This window comes from Bos grunniens, chromosome 16 (assembly GCF_055505025.1).
Source record: "Bos grunniens cultivar Pamir isolate PY7600 chromosome 16, Bosgru_T2T1.0, whole genome shotgun sequence".
NCBI lineage: Eukaryota > Metazoa > Chordata > Mammalia > Artiodactyla > Bovidae > Bos > Bos grunniens.
Genome location: NC_141180.1, coordinates 52,194,220 through 52,213,711, shown reverse-complemented (window position 1 = coordinate 52,213,711; position 19,492 = coordinate 52,194,220). Strand labels below are relative to the sequence as shown.

Sequence of the window (19,492 nt, the reverse complement as noted above, 5' to 3'; positions counted from 1 at the left end):
CATGTGGGGGCAACGCCCACCAAAGGCCCAGTGCTAGCTGGCTTGGCTTCCACAAGCCGGGGCCATCCGCAGCCCTGCATGCCCAATGGCAATGGAAGGGGCTGGACTCAAGTCTAACCCCGTTTATGCTCTAAAAACCATGGATTCTAGACTGTCTCCTCCCTTCCTTTGCAGGTCCTCTGCCCTACTCCTGCCTCTCTCCCCACCCTGGACAGGCTCCCTCCCTTCAAAATCCAGGGAGGTAGAAAGACACATTTTAATCAGCATATCCCTGAGTGCCCTGGTCAGGGACTCGGTTTTTAAATGTGGGTTTTGGGCTCCAGAGTGGCTAAGTTCCAGCTGAATTTTCTCAAGGTGAAGGTGGAAGTTGGTGATACAGTTTCAAGAGCAGGTGAGTCTTGTCACCAGAAAAATATGAAAGCCACTCAATGAGCACCAGCCCTCTGCCCTGGCTGCTGCCTTGGCTCAAGTGGTGTGGGTGTTTCCCATGCCTTGATGTCTTTCAGGCTCCTCTGGCTCCAATCCCCAAATCTCCTGCAATAAAAATCTACCCTACTAGCACACTCCAACGGAGAGTGACTCTCTCTTCTCATCAAACCCTGTTCAAGACAGACCCACCCCAGCCTGTGTCTCCTGACTTCTCTCCTTGGCCCCGACTCTCCCCTCCCTGAAGACGCTGGATAACAGCTCCAGAACCACCCTCCTCCATTAACCCCACACTGAAATCCATCACCACACTCCTGCCTACTCCCCCCCGCCCAACCACGCCTGGTAGAGAGGACTGTTCTCAACCTATGAATGGGTTTTGGCCCCAAGAGGTAGGTTACTTGACACTTAAAGAGCCCTTTATGGTAAAGCAACATGAGTACACACAGGTTTCCATATTTGCCAATAGAAGATTAACAATGTAGCAAAACTCTAATGCAACAATTTAGACCTCAATCCTAAGGAGGAAAATGGAAAACTCCCTTCCTCTCTTCCTATGAACATTTTTCCTGCAAGTAAACTTGGGTTGGATAGCCGCCTCCTTTAGGGCATGGGGCCCCCAAGTGACTTAGCATGCACCTTAGGCTACCCTATCTCCCCTCTCCCAGGTGCCTCTGGTCCAAAGCAGTCCAAGGGGTCCACTCCCTCTGCCCCTTCTTACCTCGGTTACCCAGATGGTTTCCACTACATGTGAGGAGAAGGTGACAAAAGGGACCAACCATCCCTTGGACACTTTTGAAAAGAAGGTGCCCTAGCACCCCAGTAAATCACACCTAGCAAGTCTGAGCCAGTCTAGGGGGAAAGACAGCATATTTCAAATTGGGTGATGGTGGTGGGGGTCTTTGGGAACAAGCAGGTCTGAATGAACAAAAGTCCACTATGAGGAGCTAATAAGGCGTACTCCCCTTCCCCCAGTTCTCTCCTTTTCTCCACATCTGATTCTCTAAAGGCCCAAGGACCCCAGTGGGGAACAAGGGTGACATCTATAAATTGGGAATTGCAGCTGCTGTAATTCTCATCCACACTCTCCAGTCACATCTCTCATCCCAGCAGAGTGACCCTTCCTAAGGGCCTTAGACACATGACGGGCTGACAGCGTGGTAACAATGATAATAAACAAAAGAGCAGTAACGTATATTCTTTACATGCTTCACCTTATTTAACCTTCTCCAAGAATCTCCGAGATAAGAACTATTACCTCCCTTTCACAGAACAAAAACCTGAGGCCCCAATAAACTATGTAATATGCCCAGGGTTACAGAGCTGGGAAGCAGAAGAACTGGGACTTAAACCCAGGGATGTCTGGCTCCTCACCTGAGTTTCCCAGAAAGCCCTGTGGCGGGGGAGGGGGTTAGTGTTAAACAAATAACTGACATGATCCCCGGGGGTCTCACCAGGAAGCAGGTGACATCTATGAACAGGACAGTGGGGATGCCCCCGAAGGTGACCCCCTGGAGCACGGTGCTGTTTTTGGCCGAGTTGTAGCAGTAGGAGTCATTGGGCTGGTCCCCGATGCCCAGCCGCTCGGGGATGGCCACTGCTCTGGACTGCCACAGCTCCAGGAAAGGGGAGTCGGTCATCACGCTGATCCTCCCTGGAGAAGGAGACCCAACAGAGAGTCAGGACACCAACTCTCCCGTGGTTTCTGCAGCCAGCGCTGACAGAGCCAAGGGCGGGTGTCTCCACCAGGGGCTGCTGGGGCACAGGGATCCAGTAGAGGCAAACACCAGCCCTGAGTGCCCGGCAGAGTCTACAGAGAATAGCTCCATTGTGGATGCAGCCCAAGGGTCAGATGGATGGGGCAGATGGCTCATCCAGGACACAGCTGGCTGCCTCCCCAAGGGCAGGGATGAATAGGAGGAAAGGGAAGGACAGAAGCCTGCCTAAGGGGTGCCAAGTTCCTCCAGCCTCAGGGATGACTGTCAGGAAGTCATTCCTGCGGGGTAAGGGGTGGGAGTGGCCCTGGGAGGCCTGGAGTGCGGGCAGGGGACAGGATGGGGCAGAGGAATCAACAGAAGAGGAAGAGTGTCCAAATGCAACAACTGCTGATTGTCTGGCCCATAGACAAGAGCTCAAGAGATGTCAGGCTGGGAACTCAGAGATAGGCCCACACCATATACTTGGAAACTGAGGCTCAGGGCCTTAAGAGTTCCATTAAGATTAAAGAGCTGATCAGGGCAGAGTCAAGTCTCAGACCCAGCCTTCTGGGTCTCAGATGCCAGTTCTCTTTCTGCTCTGCCACATTCCCTCTGCAGCTGACTACCCACACCTGTTCGGTGAGAGATTAAAAAGCAAAGAAGGAGACTTCCCTGGTGGCCCAGTAGATAAGAATCAGCCTTGCAATGGAGGGGATGTGAGCTCCATCCCTGGTCAGGAAACTAAGATCCCACATGCCCTGGGGCCCATGCACCACACCCAGAGAATCCGTGTGCTGATGAAGATTCCACATGATGCAACTAAGACCCAATGCAGCCAAATAAATATGTTTTAAAAAGAGAGAAAGATTTAAAAAAAAAAAAAAAAGGCAGGGAAAGAGCAGCAGAGAGGAGGAGACAGAGAAGGCAAAGGGGGAGGACGTGGACTAGGGGGAGGAGGACGGGCCCCAAGCCTCCTCAGGGACCCCTGAGTCACCCACTGTGCATCCCTGGAGCACTCCCTGGGCTCTGCCCTCTCATTCCTACACTCCTGGCCTTTCTGGAAGGTCCAGCATTTCCAAAGCAAATATTGCTCCAGGCTGGTTGTTGACCTTTCCTTTCAGAGACGCCTGGTAACCGCAGGTGAAACTAATGGAAATCTCCAAACTCCGAAGGCCAGCCCCCTGCATCCTCCCCAGCGGGCATGCTTTCACACTGTCTGCAGCTGAAGAGTCTGGAAAAATGCTCAGCATCCCTTTCTCTCAAGGTCCCATCTCCTTAAATCTAGTTAGACTAGATTCCCAGGGGACTTTGGCTAAGTCTGTCTTCCTACCTGTTAGAGGGACAAAAATCTGGGAGACAAGAAACGGTATAGAGAACAGACAGATATTTGGACTATGCGGTAATACAGTCTGGGTGTGTGTTGGGGAGCCAGTGACTGCCAATTCTGGCCGCTGGGATGGCTCTTTTGGGACAATCTCATGCACACAGGACAGGAGGTGTAGGAGGCATGGGGGAGGCAGTAGGTCCGGGGGCATGGGAGGACTCCCCGAGAGGCCAAGTCATTCTGTCAGCCCTATTAGAGACTCGGCAGTGGCTGGAGGGTGTGATGGCAGAGCCATGAAGTTGCTGGCTCTGCGCAGAGTCACAAAAGCTGCCTCTGGGAAACAGATGGTCTTAGTTTCTCTCCTTTAAACCCCACCCAGTGGCACCGCCCCAATGCAACACCCAGCCTGACGCTGGCTGGCGAAGGCCTGCCCCTCCTTCCTGTCCCCACACTTACCAGACACTGGGGAAGGAAATGTGGATGTGTCCCCTGGAGAGGGCCTCAGTTGGCGCTGGCAAAGGCAGCGGTGGCCCTGGCTGCCTCCCAAGCTGCCTCGGGTCCACTGCTCATTTCCTGCTGGGCTTTTCTGATGGAGGTCATAGGGCACCAGCCTTTGCAGACTTCCCTGAAGGAACACAGGAGACAACCAGAGTCACGTGGGAGCTGTTCTTTACCCATGCCGGGGTTCCGGTGTGAAACCCTCCAGCACACTTCCCCTGCACTCACACTTGCCCGGTGTCTCGGAACTCAAACACTCATCCAGAGCCTACAGTTCTTCCCAACGGGCTCCCTCCTGTCCTGGCTCTCTCTCCAGGCACCTAGTGCTATGAAGGGGCCACCCTCCTCTGTGCACCCTGTTCCTCTCCTCTCTCCTCCCCAGCATCACCTGAAACTCCAGCCTTTCCCCTCTTGTCCGAGGGCTCAAGGCCCTGGTGAGCCCAGGGCACTGGGACTCCTCCCACAGCAGCACTGGGAGCTGTAGGCTCTGGGAAGACGGAGTCCAGGACCTCACACAGGCCCAAGGGTAGCTGGGAAGGCTTCTCCAGGTCCCCCAAAGACTAGAATCAGGAAAAAAAAAAAAAAAAAAGCAACAGAACCAACAAGGAAGGCCTGAACAGTGAAGTGGGGGAAAAAAAAATCCCCATAAAATGGTCACAGAGGGAGTATTGTGGTGCTGTGGTGGAGGGTAGGGGGGCGCCTCACCAATTCTGCTTTGTGTGGAGCTTTGAGAGAGCAGAGGCCTAATGGGAGGCAGGGACCCAGGCTCCTCCCCATCTTTTCCGCCCCTGTCACGCCTCTAAGTCAAACAGGCTCCCCCGGGTAGTTTAATAAGGTTTGATAAGAAGGACTCAGTGAGGTCAGCCAGCCAGCTGACCTTCAGAGGTGGCCTGTCCCCTCTGTGCCCTCCAGATGCAGGCATAGCTTTGGGGGCCCGCAGTGTCTCTCAGACCTTTCTGCTTAGTTGAGGTCTGTCTCCGCCTGTTACAAGTCTGCAAGACTGCGGAACCATCACAGTCCCTCCAAGGCCAGCCGCCTGCATCCTCCCCAGCGGGCATGCTGAGAGGGCAGCTGGCAACATATCGGCCACAGGGCAGCCCCCCCAGGCTCAGGAGGAGCAGGAGGGGCAGAGAAGGAGATTCAGCTGGTGGCAACTGGGAGAGAGCTGGCTTAGTGGCTGAAAGACTGACGGCACTGGGCAGGGGCCAAACCAGCAATTAGGCTCTGTGGCCATGGGTGCCCTGCCTGGTCATGTTCAGTCATCCCATATTTGTCAGATACATATTGTAAATGCCTGGTCTTATCCATCCCTTCTTTAGGGAGCTCTCTGCTCATCATCTCACTCAGGAAAGCCAAGATATACTGCTGAGGCCCTGGGGTCAGGTGAGCAGCAGGTGACTCAGGACTCAACTCAAAGTTCAACCCACGTACACCCCAGAGTCTGGTTGTGGTGGGGGGACAGAGGGCTCAATGCAATGGCCATTCCCCAAACTGCCAAAGAAGTCAGCCACCCATGTTAACCCCTTGCCCATCCAAGCTGGCAGCTGCTGGCCCCTGTAGCACACCAGAAGATCTCTGTGCCTCCCTGCCACAAACAGGAGCAGAAAGTGTGAGCATCATCAGCTCTTGCAAACTCAGGGTATTTTTATCATCACCAAATCTTCTGATTTTGTTACTACGATGGCAGGACGACAAACAGTTCCAGGTCCTCTGCCATAAGAGAAGACTCTGATGTTCTAGATGGCAGGTTGCAAACTTCTCCTTAAAGCCCCACCAAACAGCGTCCAGGAACGTGGACAACCATTCACCTCCACAGACAGCAGCAGTGGAGCGCTAGGGAAATGGCCCAGAGTCCCGCTGCAGTGGACTGAAGCCCTGAGCAGGCTCTGAAGTGAGGCTCCCAGCACCACGTGGCTTCACCACTCCGTGCCTTGGCTTCCTTCTCCGTAAAATGGAGACAATGAAGTTCTTCCTGCAGGGTGAGTGGGAGGCAATGCCCATAAAGCATTGAACCCTATGGGCACCCCAAATCTGCTTTTATTTTAAGTCACCTCTCCAGACCATGGGAAACATGATAGCAAAACCCCATCTGACATTTTTCCTGTTAGAGCACCATGAACACCCAAGGGAGATCTTTGCCCATAAACTAAACAAACAAGAGGTGAAGTAAAGTGAAAGTTGCTTAGTTGAGTCTGACTCTTTGTGACCCCATGGACTATACACTGCCAGGCTCCTCTGTCCATGGGAGTCTCTAGACCAGAATACTGGAGTGGGTAGCCATTCCCTTCTCCAGGGGATCTTCCAACCCAGGGATCGAACCCAGGTCTCCCACATTACAGGTGGATTCTTTACCATCTGAGCTACCACGGAAGCCCAGACAAGAGGTGTGTGAAGGCAGAAAGAAGCCTCTCCTTCTGTATACTCCACCTCAAGATAGCAGCAGGCTCAAGACTCTCTGACAGGTGTCAGAGGAGGGAAGTAGAAAGGCAAGCATGGAGGAGAAGAGGGAAATACGGGTTGTTTCTCCAATAAGAGATGACCTAGAGTCTTTCCTCATCCCCAGCAAGACTCCACAACTCTGCTTGAGTCAGGGCCCAAGAAGTCCTCAGGATGCCCCCACACACAGCCTCTTTGTACACACTGGGCCTGGACTGGTGAGCACAATCCACTGGCTTAACCTCAAACCTTCCACACTCTTGGGGCTGGATACAGTCACACAACTTCAGCGCAGAAGGAAGCAAAGGGGGAAAGGGTGTCATTTTGTATACCCCTGTGGTCTCCTGTTTTTCAGAATACCGACTGAGCTGAAAGAGAGGCCACCCCAGAGTCTCAGGTAGCCAGGCTTATCAGGTATTGGAACCTCTACGTTTTTGGTTTCTTAGCAGAGCTCTCCTCTTCCCCTTATCCTCCAAAACCCCTATCTTCCCTCCTCAGGACTCCAAAGAGTGGTTTCTACCTTCCCAGGGGCAGGGGACTCAGATGCTCAGCCCCTACCCAGGCCCGCCTCGCATATCTCGCTTAGAGAAAAAAGAGCCCCTGGCTGAGATCCCCGGGCTAGGCTGGGAGGTCGATTCCAGCTGACAAATACCCAGAGAGAGGGTGGGAAGAGAAAGGGATTAGCCTTAAAAGCGAAAAGTTGGAGCCTTGGATTGGGAAGTTGCGTAAAGCCATCAGGCGCGACGCTGGAAGCGGAGCGCGAGGTCTGCGCAGCCCGGGGACAGACACTCTCCTCCCAGCCACTCGGTCACCCCTGTTCCGGAGTTGGGACTGCGGAGGCACGAGGGCCTCACCCCGGAACCAGACACTAGACGTGGCACCCTGGCGTAGACCCCGGGTTCTGCCCGTCTCGGGGAAAGGAAGAAGGCGTCATTCCCCCTCTCAACGCCCCTTCCCCTTTACCTGCGGCGGCGGCGGCGGCGGCGCAGCGACCCGAGCAGACCGTAAGTTTTCTGGCTCCACCTGGTTGGGCGGGGCTGCGTCCTGACCACTTAAAAGTTATAAAGTGAAACTCCCCGCTCTCCTGCACATGCGCAGAGCCGCGTCCACGGCTTGCCCAATTTGCAGCTACGCCCGAGTGGGTGTCAGTTCTGCAGCCGCCTCCCGCCCCCGGCGCCGTGCGCCCCTCGGCGATCCTCCGTCCAGGCCAGACCGCGGGGCCACTCAGCTCCTCCCTGAAGTCTGCAGGTCCCGGCCCGGCCAGCTCGTGTCCTGGGACCGAGGAGAGTGCTCCAGGGCTGATTCCTCTCCCCGGCCCCCCGGCGCGTCCCCTTTCCCCGACAGACACCTTGGGGAGCCCCGGGCCTAGTACAGGGTGGTCACATCCGTGGAACGCGGGGGCAGCGCATCGGCGAAAGTTCTTGATTTTTCTGTAGTGCACTGAATTTCCTAGACCAGCTTTAGGCCCGCCTGTATCGGGGCCGGGTAGGGGGGAATAGGGAAATCGGGTGGGCTCAGCCCGCACCTCGGCTCCACGTAGTCCGTCGTCACCTGGTTCCCAGTGCGGAAGACTAAGGCTCCGCTATCGTTCTGAATAGCCTGACAGTGAAAGCCCTGGGGCCGGAGGGGCCGGGGGGGCCGGGGGGTTCCTACGTTTGGCCCCAAATAGAAGTCGCAGTGTTTTCGGCGGTGCCCTGGAGCCAAAGCCGGAACTGCCAATACCGGGCCGCCAGGGTCACCGTTCTAGCCCAGCTCGCTGAGCTCTGGGTCCCAGAGAGTTCCGTATGAGCAGCAGTCCCCGCAGCTGGACTGTAAGCTCCTCGAGGGCACCGGGGTGTGCTCTGGGCAACACACAGGTCGGTGTTCAATGAGGACCGCGCCCCCAGTGAAACCAAAGAGCACAGCCCCCCGGCTGCAGCAATCTGCCCTCCTCCGCAGGCCTCTGTTTCCGCAGGGGGTTGGACCAAAGCTTTCTCTCAGGTCCCTTCCAGCACTAAAAATCTGTGAATCCTGAACAGCTCCGCACTCTGTACCTGCACAGCTTTGCAGGGCTCTGACCTCTCTTCCATTTCTGGGCTTTCATCTTTTGTTGTCATGGTAAATGTATTCACCTTATCTCTCTCCCCAGCCAGCCTGGGGATCTCTGGAGGGAGCCTGGCGGGGGGTGTTTTCTGCTTCTCTAGCAGTGCTTTTCTGACCCATCTGCTGGCTTCCTCCTTCTCCCCAACCCCCAGTCACTAGTTATTTCCAGAGTTTGCCCTTGACCTCTGTGCTCAGCACAGCCCTTGTCCTACCCGTAAGCGCCTGGCCATCTCTCCTCCTGCGGTTCCCTCCAGCGGCCAAGGAACCACAGCTGACCTCCAGCAGGTGCCTGTGTGTGGCCCCTGGCGCCTCAGACGGACTCTGTCCACTCTCTTCCCCGCATATCCTCCACCTTGTGTCCTTATTCTTCCCCTTCCTCAATGATTGCAGCCACCCCTGGCCTGCGCTGTGGGGTCCAGGGAAGTGTAAGGTTCTAACCCCAGTGATTACATTGATGGAGACACTGACAAAAAGAAAAGTTAGGATCCTTGATTTCAGAGAGGGAAGGGATTTCTAAACTGACTTTCAGTAGGTTGTTTCAACGGAGAAGGGGATGGCACCCCACTCCAGTACTCTTGCCTGGAAAATCCCATGGATGAGGAGCCTGGTAGGCTGCAGACCATGGGGTCACTAGAGTTGGACATGACTGAGCGACTTCACTTTCACTTTTCGCTTTCATGCATTGGAGAAGGAAATGGCAACCCACTCCAGTGTTCTTGCCTGGAGAATCCCAGGGATGGGGGAGCCTGGTGGGCTGCTGTTTATGGGGTCGCACAGAGTCGGACACGACTGAAGTGACTTAGCAGCAGCAGCAGCAGGTTATTTCAAAATCAAGAGAAGGTTAGACAGATCAACATGTGAGGTGAGATAACCATAGCCCCACTATGTGTCAGGCAGCATGTGGAGTGCTTATAAAAACACTACTTCCTTAAATTTCCAGTAGAAGTACAGAGAAGTCAAGGATTGTTCCTATCTAATAGAGAAGAAAATGGAAATATGGAGGATGTAGAATTTACAGTTAATTTTAGCTGTAAAGATAAGCAAGGAATCCAAGACAACCATGCCCCAGGCCTGAACCCTATATCAAACTCAGTTTAAAGCCAGTGTAATCTTGGCATTCTAAAATCTTACATCAACATTTTGTCATTTGCTCCCTTTATCTACCCTCAAATCTAAAGGAGTGATTCACATTCCTGTAGATGATGATTTTGATCACAGATTTTAAAAAATTTTGTATCAACTAGAATGGAAATAAAGCCCACTCCCTGTGCCAAGAAAAATAAAAATACCAACAGCAATGACAAAAAAATGTTCTGCCTCAATCTTAAGAGGACAGGCACATTAGAATCAATGCATTCCAATCCTAGCATCCTGTATCACTTAACTGAGACCTTGAACAAGTCTTTTAAAGTCTTTTCCTTAATTTTCTAATCTGGTTGACCTAATTCCTATAGAACTTTCTGTTCTCTCACAATTTGCAGGGTTCTGGATAAAACAGAATAAAATGTATTTTATTTGTTTCTTGCAGAATACCCTTATTATTTGAGTTAGAAATGCACAACCTCTACTTACTACAGATTTTTAAGCCCAGAGCAGCAAGTGTATCTCCCAGCCATACCACGGAGCTCAGCCCAGGTCCAATAAGAGGACAAGGAAACAATGACAAATTGGGGTTTCTCTTCTTAGGTTACAAAATCTACACAGGTAAGTGCTTAGGATACAGTGCAGTGAAAAAATGTCGAAGAGAGAAGATTGGGCAGGGGCTCCCAGTGTCCAGGGAGTCTTGTTCCTGAGAAACAAAAATCAGAAGGCGAGCTGACTGGTCAGAACTCAGTATGAAGCACAAAACACATGCCATCCCCATTGCTTCTGGCGCCCGGAACAGTTTCAACACACACACAAGCCAAGTCCTTCGATGACTATATCCCACACCTACGGCTCCAGCTTCCTTGGCACAAGCACCCCGTCCCAGGCACAGCTGCATGTCTGCACCCTCATGTTGGGCAGGCTGACCACCTGGGGCTGGAGTTGGCCTCCCTCCTGGATGCTGACAATCATGGGCAGCGAGGTCGCCTCCGAGGCGATGCACTGTCGAGGCCCCAGAAAAGGCCACTTGAAGGTCAGGGACTCTGGGGGCTGCTGGCAGGTGCCCACACACTCATAGGCCAGGAAGCCTGGGGGCTCCAGGACCCAGTTCTCAGCCCACTTCATCCCCTGCAGGTCAATGTACATCTCCTGGCGGCAGCAGCGGGTGCCCTCGGTCACCGGTGCTTTAGGATCACAGTTTCCCTGAGCTCTGTGGGGAGCAAAGAGAGGCAGAGTCAGAGGTCAGCTGAGAGGGCAGGGGTCATGGGGCCCAGGGTGAGACCTAGTGGGACACCTGGAAAGATTTATGATCCATCTCTCATTATGTTAAAAATGTTGGATATTTGTGATAAGGATGGATAACTAGAAATAACCCCCAAAATCATAATTAGAGCTGACATTACTCCCAAGAGTGGAAGGAGATATTTTATATATTCATTCATTCCCACAGCACCCTGTAAAGTTGCCGGTTTCAAAATAGGTTCACCCGCAGTGACCCACAGCACCTACCCATAGTCCCTGAGGTCCAGGGTGTGCAGCTCCAGCTGGGGCTCCCCCTGCCGGCCGCTCGACGGCCCCTGGGGGGCGAAGCGGACCAGCCTGTGGGCGCTGGAGGCCAGCGGGCCCAGGTGCTCCCGCTGCACCAGCACCTGCAGGAGCAGCGGCTGCCGGGGGCTGCGCAGCTGCTGCCAGAAGTTCACCGCCTCGGTAACGTCCAGGGCCTTCCAGCCGCTCTCGTGGATGGTCACCAGCCTGCGACACCGCACGGAGGGAGACACAGGCCCGCGCTCAGGCGTGGGGACTGGGACTGCCCGGGGTGGCCCCGGGGGCGGCACCTCTCCCACCTGCTCCCGGGGTCCCCGCCGGGACCGAGCCGCCCCTCCTCCCGCCCCTCCTCCCGCCCCGGGCCCAGCCCTCCTTCCCTCCCCCCAGCCCCACACCGCAGCCGCGACCTCCGCACCTGGAGTCGATGAGGGCGGTGCGGTTGGAGCCGTCGTCGCGGACGTGCAGCCACTGGACGGTGACCCGGGCGCGGTCGCTGCGCGGGAAGAGGCGCTCGTGTCTGCGGAGCGCGGCCCTGGGGACCGGCTCCTGGAAGAGGCGCAGCACGGCCTGCACCAGCTCGCTGCGGGGCGGCAGCCGCTGCTCCATGTCGAACACCAGCAAATGCGAGGACGCCTCGGATGTCAGGAACCTGCCGACCACCTCTGGGGACGGGAGCGGAGTCAGCGGAGCCCCTCCGAGCACCAGGCGAGCTCTGAGGATGCAGGGCTCAGGGAGAGCGAACAGGGTTTCCCCAGGAATCCCCAGGGAGAGTTTGGAGGCTGGGAAACTGATGGGCCAGGCCAGAAACAGAGCACCTCCACTCCTAGAAAAACTGTTAGAGTCAAGCAGGCTCTCCAAAACCATCATCTGGGGTTGGGGCTTGTTTACTAGTGGTGACCCCCCTCACCACTAGTGAGGGGAGGGGCAGCTTTGGGATACTGGGCAAGGGCTGGGACTCTGAGTGAAGACTGCAGACCTGCAGGCTTCTTTAGGCAAAGGGGCAGGAGTGGGAATGGAGGGTGGAAGGCCAAGGACCAGCCAGTGAAAATCTACAGTCACCAGCTGAAATCGGCTTTTCCGAAGAGGCAAAGAGCTCTGAATTTACTTTCATTTCCCTGCCTGGTGAGGGGACTCTTGCTGGTGAAAAGGAACAGGGGCAATTTTTGTGGAATTACCGAGCCCTGAGGGAAATGGTGAGGTCAGGCACGACACCCTCTTCAGAGGCCCCAGCAATCCGTCCCCAGCACCTGAGGCTCCAGGTTGGCAGCGCGATCGCTTTATCAGCCAGCCCCATGGCTGCCAGCAGTCACCCCTGATGAGGTGTCCAGCAACGGTCTCCTCGTCTCCCCAGGCGCCTGGCCTGGTCTGTCTGTGGGTGTCCCCAGCCCTGGGGAGGTGAGAGGCTGCCATAGGACTCAGACCTGGTACCTTCCATCTCATAGAATACCCACAACTCTGGGAAGTAGTCAAAGCTAATTTAATCTCATTTCAAGAAACACAAGAGTTGTTGGGAGACTTGTCCAAAAACAAATACCAGAGGTGATAACTGAATGCAGAGGTCCTTTCTCTCTAAGGCAGCACTCTGCGGAAGCCAGCTCTTTGTCCCCTAGCACAAAGGCACCTTGACCATCTGTCTTCTCTAATCTCTCTTCTTTCCACTTTGCTTCCTGTCCCATGATTCCCTGTTCTTGCCTTGGCTTTGTCAGCCAGTCCAGCCGGCCCAGCTCCTCCTGGCCCTGAGAGGCAGGGTCCTCAGTGCAGACAGAGACCAGGAGCCCAGACCTGTCATCCTCACAGGCCATGGTACCCCCTCACCGCCCTGTGGACCCTGCACCCCAGACAGCTACCACCACTACCATCACCACCACCACCACAAGGACCAGGCTGCAGCAGGAGGGCGGGCCTCACCTCGGAAGTTCTGGCTGAACCTCTTCCCCCGGGAGCGTGCCCCGTGGCCGCGCTGCAGCAGGGCCACATACTGGGCCCTCACATGGGCGGGGATGACCAGCCCCTCCACGGTGGCCTTGTCCACGATCGGGACCTCGCTGAGGTGCAGCTGCTGCAGCAGGCTGTCCAGGATCCGCTCCTCGGTCAGGGCCGCCCCGGGGCCGGCCAGGGGCAGCACCCAGAGGGCCCAGCAGAGCCACAGGGGCTGCATGGCACTGCTGGGGAGAAGGAAGGGCAGAGTGGACGTGTCCCCGGATGAGGCTCCAGGAGGGTCCCAGCAGCGGGGTGTGCTGAGAGCCAGGCTGGGCCAGCTTTATAGCAGCCCTGGGCTGGGCCAGGATGGTGGGAGGGGGGAGAGGCTGGGAGGAAGGGAGGTCACACCCCTCAGACCTCCTGGGAGCTCAGCATCCAGACAGGTCCCTGAGCCCGAGGAGGGGGGCTGTCTAGACTGTGGACAGATGGTATTATTGTGGTCAGGTGCCTCTACCTTGGCTGGGATTGCTGGACCAGTTAAATTAAAAAGCTTGTTCCCTGAAGAAGAGGCAAGGATCTCTAAGTGCTCTCTTCCCTGTCCTTCAGTCACAGAGCAAACTCCGGTCCCTGGTGTGGACTTAGAGTCCTGATTCTTGCTACAGCTCCTCTGTGTGCACACCAACACCTTGGATCTCTGGCTAAGGACCAATTCTGCCTACAAGGATGAGCATCTGAGCCTGGTGCTCAAAGGACTCCTAGGGACTGTTGAGCTTCTGGGTTGTCCACAATTGGAAAACCCAATGTTTTTCCCAGTGCTTAATGGGGAAGGGGCGACCTTCCTAGACAAGGGAGCCTGGGGTAATTTAGTACCAATGGGATTTTGCCCAATAAGGAACCTCATCCTCTCCTTTTCCCTGGCTGTTCACAGATTCAGAGATTGGAGTTGAAAAAAACATCCAGCCCGTTCCCTCCACCAATTTTTGAGCTAAGAAAACAAAGGCTCAGAGAGGCAACAATATCCCTGGCTCACAACAGTTAATGATGGATGCCTGCCTAAAGTCAAGTCTGATTCCTAGCCCACAGCTCTTTCCACAGCCTCCAGCTGTTTCCAGCCAGAGTCCTTGTTCAATCCTCTGAAGCAGCCAAGTGGACTCAGCCCAGGTGACCGGGGGACTCGATGTGGGTAGGGGGCATGTCCTTCAATTTCCTGAGGCTTCACCAAATGAATGTGGATTTGCATGGTAGAGGAGTTTTAGTGGGGAATTAAAACAATTGGGCAATCAGCCAGGGGTAGGGCTGCCAGATAAAATACAGAACACAATTTGGGACATACTTTAGCACATCATTTGTTGTTTATCTGAAATTCAAATTTCACCTTTCACCAGGAGTCCCATATTTTTAATTGCTAAATCTGGCAACCCTAGCCAGAGGCCAAAGAGAAAAAGCCAGTGTGGATTGGGAGACTTCTGACAATGGGCTGATTAGCCGTCAGGCGGGGAGGGCAGCCCCCACCCTTTGTCATGCAGAAGAAGCCAGGCTTCCCCTACTTCCACTCTCACCTGTGTCTGGCCCAACACCCTGCCAGGTCATGTTGGCTGGAGATGCTTTAGTGGCCCCCGAGGTAGATCTTCTGTCTGGAAGGAGGAAAGAGGCCAAGGGAATAGAGAGTTTGGGCTTTCCTGGTGGCTCAGATGGTGGTAAAGAATCTGTTTGCAACGTGGAAGACCCAGGTTTGATCTCTGGGTCAGGAAGGGTCAGGAAGATTCCCTGGAGGAGGGCATACTCCATTATTCTTGCGTGGAGATTTCCATGCACAGAGGAACCTAGCGGGCTACAGTCCATGGAGCCGCAAGAGTTGGTCACAACTGAGCAACTAACACTTTCACTTTCACCCCGATGAAGGACCAGTTTGGACCTCGCCTAGAGCTGAGGGTAGCACGGAGGGCAATGGGCTGGCCGTCTTGAGGTGGGGGCCACAGACCCGGCCCCCAGAGAGTCTGGAAAGATGGATGCAGGGACTGAGGCAGGAGGGCAGGTAAGGAGGGCCAGGTGCCCACGACCACACTCCTATCTCTTACAGGCTGGTTTTGACCCCAGCCAGAGTCCAGACTGCCCGCTGAAGGCTGTGAGAAAATGTGAGGTCAGAGGTCATCCTGCAGACTCCGTGGATGGGGACAAACTGGACCAGAGCCTAGGCTTGGAACCAAACGGAACTGTAAGGTCAGTGAAGACTGGAGTCCGACCGTGGGTTCACTTCTGGATTAGAGCCTAGCATCTGAGGGGGAAGGGACTCCTATCTCCTTCCTGATGAGGGAGGCACTGCTGTGGTGCTCCAGAAACACCCCGAGCCCCAGCCCCAGATGCCCTGGGCTGCCCTAATCCTGCACCCATCAGCCTACCCACCCAAGACCTGGGGGCCCATGTGGCTCCTTGGGGTCTCCAGACATGACCCTGGGTGGGCAATGGGCCCTCCTTGTCCTCCAAAGCAACTTGGCCTCGGTGTCAGCGGGCCAGCACTTCCCAGGGGTTCCCTGGGCTAAGGAGGGGTGGGGACAGGGAAGGACTAAGAACCCAGGTTTTGGTTCATCCAGACCTTCCAGGCGAGGGTGGGTCCAAGTTCAGTCCTTGCTGTGCCACTGATAAACTGTGTGGCCTTAGGTGGGTTTTCTACCCACTTCAAGATAAGTCTCCCTCTAAAACACGGGGATAATATACTTTTCTTATTCCAGCTGCACCACACAGCTTGTGGGATCTTAGTTCCCTGACCAGGGATTGAGCCCAGACCCTTGACAGAGAAAGTGCCAAGTCCTAACTACTGGACCTCTAGGGAATTCCCAATACTGAAATATGCTTTTTTTTTTTTTGACAAAATACGTGTCAGTATTAATGGAGAGGTCATCAGAGTGCCTTGCACAGCACTGCCCTACACACACACACACACACACACACACACACACAATAGGTGTTCAATAAATGGTAAGGATCTTTCAACTGATACTAACTTACAATGTTAAACTTTTTAAAATTTGAAGTTAATGTTTCTGCATTATTATATAGTTAATACACATAGTACAAAAGTCAAAAGATCAAAGGTGTTTGTGAAAAATGTCAGCCTCTGTGACTTTGCGGCTCGTCTCCCACTTCACCTCCCCAGAGACAGTCTGCTTACCAAGAAACTCAGATATTTTTCCCACCACATGAATCTTACTAATCTTTCATTGTGACCCATATCCCATTTTCAAATTATAATTTTATTAGAATTCTTATAATTAAATACCACTCTATAATTAAAAATAATAATTTTTAATTATTTGTTTTTTGGTCCTGCGGGGTCTTCATTGCTGCACACGGGCTTCCTCTAGTTGCGGTGAGCTGGGGACTACTCTGCAGTCGCAGCACGCAGGCTTATCACTGTGGTGGCTTCTCTCATTGCGGACCACGGGCTCCAGGTGAGTGGGCTTCAGCAGTTGTGCCGCACGGGCTTTATTGATCCACCGCATGTGGAATCCTCCCGGACCAGGGATCAAACCCGCGTCCCCTGCCTTGGTAGGCAGATTCTTAACCACTAGACCACCAGGGAAGTCCTCTATTTTGCAAGTGAAGTGAAAGTCGCTTAGTTGTGTCCGACTCTGCGACCCCTTGGACTATACAGTCCATGGAATTCTCTAGGCCAGAATACTGGAGTGGGTAGGCTTTCCCTTCTCCAGGGGATCTTCCCAACCCAGGGATCAAACCCAGGTCTCCCACAATGCAGGCAGATTCTTTACCAGCTGAGCCACAAAGTAAGCCTATTTTTTAAAGGGTACAGTAAAAAGTCTCTTCTATTCTGGGCACACACTGCCGCCCCCGTCATCTCCCTATCCACTCCCCGCCCCCACCCACCAGTGTTGTTAGCTCAGTTGATTCAAAGGGGCTTACTGTTCTGACACACTTGCCTCTGTGAAACCGGAAAGTATCTCAGTCCCTGTCAGTCAGGGGCGGTTGGGACAGTTTTGTGTGACCACCTTCTGAGGAAGGTTGTCTCAGGCTGCTGCTCTGGCTGCTATAACAAAATGTTGTGTGGGGGGAGGGGAAGGGGAAGGAGGGAGGGGATCGGCAAAAATGTGTTTCTTCACAGTCTGGAGGCTGGAAGTCCAAGATCAAGGTGCCAGCAAGTTTGGTTTCTTCCGAGGCCTTGCTCCTTGGCTTGCAGATGGCAGCCTTCTCTCTGTGTGCTCACATGGTCTTCCTCTGTGCCTACACATCCCTGGTGTCTCTCCGTGTGTCCAAGGACACCAGTCAGATTGAGTTAGAGCCCACCCTAGGGGCCTCATTTAGTGTAATCATCCCTTTAAAGGACGGGTTTACTGACAGCTTTGCACAGTCTCTCTATGCTTCTTCCACGCACGCATTGTTTTTTGTTTGGTTTGGTTTGGCTTTTTTTTTTTTTTTGACCATACTGCATGACCTAGAGAACTTCCCTGACCAGAGATCAGAGATCAAACATGTGCCTGCTGCAGTGGAAGCATGGAGTTTTAGCCACTGGCCCAAAAGGAAGTCCGAGTGTATCGTTTTACATAAAGTAATCATTCTCCTCTCTCCTTTACCCCTCTTTAAAAAATTATATACATGAATTATTCTTTTTAAAAAGTATTTATTTCACTGTGCTGGGTCTTAGTTGCTCACTCAGAATTTTTTAGTTGCAGAGTCTTAGCCACTAGACTACCAGAGAGGTCTCTATACATGAGTTATTGAAGGTTAACTTTAGGAAACAGAATTTTCAGTGAGACCATGACCAAACCTGAGGAGGAACTAATACAGCCTGTGATTGATACAATAACCATTGGGATGATGAGTCTTCTAATCTTTGGAGCCAAGAGAGAGTTGCTGCACAGGTAGGAAGGACAACTGTCTCCTGTTAGGGAGAAACATACAGTCATGTTCTTGTGGTCAGGCAGTTCCGATGTGTAGAAGGGAGGACACAGAAGCTGAGTTATAAGGAGTGGACTGTGTGAGTCATCGATCTATCGCCTCAGCGCTGGGTGCATCCCTCAATAGATGCTCTTTGATGAACAAAGGAATTTTGCTAAGAAGTTCTTTGAGGGCTTCCCTGGTGGTCCAGTGGTTAAGATCCCACCCTTCTGATGCAGGTGGCGCAGGTTTGATCTCTGGTCAGGGAACCAAGATCCCACATGCCATTTGGAGCAGCCAAAATAAAAAAAGAAGTTCCTTGAAAGGGAGGGTGATATTAAGCTTACCTGAGAGAGGACATTGAGTTGCAGGGAGGGGTTTGTCCTTCAGGAAGAAGAGGCTTTCCTGCAATTGCTGGTGCAGGCCAAGGTCAGTGGTGTGGGAGTCCACCCTGGGGGAACTGTTTCTCAGCCACAGGTCCAGAACAAGGCCCATCTGTAGCCTCATAGCTTTGGCCTGGCAACCGCCTTTCCACAGCCCTTTCACCAGAAGCCAACAGTAGAGGCCTGGAGGAAGGGTGTCCAGGCGTAGGACCCAGGCCTTCGCTGAGTGACGTGCTGTACCCTGACCCACAGGGTGGTGGGTGGACACTCCCTCCCGCCGGGAGGCTTTCGGGGAGGGGGCTGGCCCTAGGGGAGGGGGTGTATTCAGAGGGAAGGGAGAGCAGCACGGGGTGACTGGACAGCAGGGGCAGGAGGAAGGGCGACTTCCCAGCCCACAGAGCCTCGTTCGGCCCTTTTGTCTCCGGGATGAGAGCTTTACTTAGCTCACCAACAGGAAGAGGAAGTGGGGGCAGGTGGGGGGAGTTGTCAGACCACCTATGTCCCCATATTCAAAGCCCATGAGAGTCCCAGGGAGGCTACAATCCCCGAGCCATCCCACCAACACTGCCCTGCGAGCTTCAGATGTTGCAGGAAATGGGACCACTTCCAGGGCCTGAGTGTGGGTTCTTGTCTAACACTCAGAAAGGAATCGTCTGAGGAGCCACACGTGCTAACAAAGCAACAGATGGGGCACCCGGGCGGAGAGCAGTTAGGGTAAGGGAACCCAGGAGAACAGCTCTGCCACAGTCTGTTCGAAGTCTCAGGTTCTGTGGTGATGGGATCAGTTTCCAGGTTGTCTTTGGCCAGTCTTTCTGACCCAGAGTCCTGCCTGGTGGTGCACACTTTGCTCAGCCAAGATGGATGCCAGCGAGAGGATTCTGGAAGACTGTCAGACACGTGGTGTCTCCTTTTGACCTTTCCCGAACTCTTCTGGTTGGTGGTGGCATGTTAGTTCCATGTTCCTTACTGGGGCCTCCTGTCATAAAATAACTCACGCAGATGGTTACTGTGGTGCCTGGCCAGGGTGGGTGGCTTCCTCCACTAACACAGGGAGCACTGTCTCCTGCCCGAGTGAGTGCGCCCGCCCCAGACTCCTCCACCACCCATGCTGCCAAGCCCATGGGCCTCTGGCAGAGGAGATGTGGCCTCCACAGGCTCCCCCAGGCCCTGGGTTGGGGTCTCCCAGGGTACAGGGAGCTGCCAGA

At 54.0% G+C, this 19,492-nt stretch overlaps 2 protein-coding genes and 1 long non-coding RNA gene across 7 annotated transcripts in view; 1 reads left to right on the top strand and 2 right to left on the bottom strand.

The window, feature by feature from the left end:
- The window catches only part of TMEM63A (transmembrane protein 63A), a 36,021-nt gene extending 28,607 nt beyond the window's left edge, over positions 1–7,414 (bottom strand). For all 3 annotated transcript variants that reach the window (XR_015143546.1, XM_086345105.1, XM_086345106.1), the window contains exons 1-3: positions 7,345–7,414; positions 3,904–4,072; positions 1,881–2,080 (exon numbers count right to left, since the gene is read on the bottom strand). Coding sequence is in view for 2 of the 3 variants with exons in the window: in XM_086345105.1 (XP_086201231.1) it covers positions 1,881–2,066 (186 nt within the window). In the remaining variant the exon portion in view is untranslated. The remainder of the gene's footprint in view (positions 1–1,880; positions 2,081–3,903; positions 4,073–7,344) is intronic.
- Positions 7,415–9,953: 2,539 nt separating this feature from the next.
- LOC147356831 (left-right determination factor 2-like) lies at positions 9,954–13,259 on the bottom strand. Its single transcript, XM_086345113.1, has 4 exons — positions 13,003–13,259; positions 11,510–11,756; positions 11,059–11,301; positions 9,954–10,759 (listed from the first exon to the last, which is right to left on the bottom strand). Exons 1-4 carry the CDS (start codon positions 13,250–13,252, stop codon positions 10,396–10,398), a joined length of 1,104 nt encoding a protein of 367 aa, XP_086201239.1. The 5' UTR covers positions 13,253–13,259; the 3' UTR covers positions 9,954–10,395.
- A 76-nt stretch (positions 13,260–13,335) lies between these two features.
- Positions 13,336–19,492, top strand: part of LOC147356830 (uncharacterized) — a 32,017-nt gene continuing 25,860 nt past the window's right edge. For all 3 annotated transcript variants that reach the window (XR_015143549.1, XR_015143548.1, XR_015143550.1), the window contains exons 1-3: positions 13,336–14,175; positions 15,095–15,234; positions 16,377–16,463. This is a non-coding gene — a long non-coding RNA (uncharacterized LOC147356830). The remainder of the gene's footprint in view (positions 14,176–15,094; positions 15,235–16,376; positions 16,464–19,492) is intronic.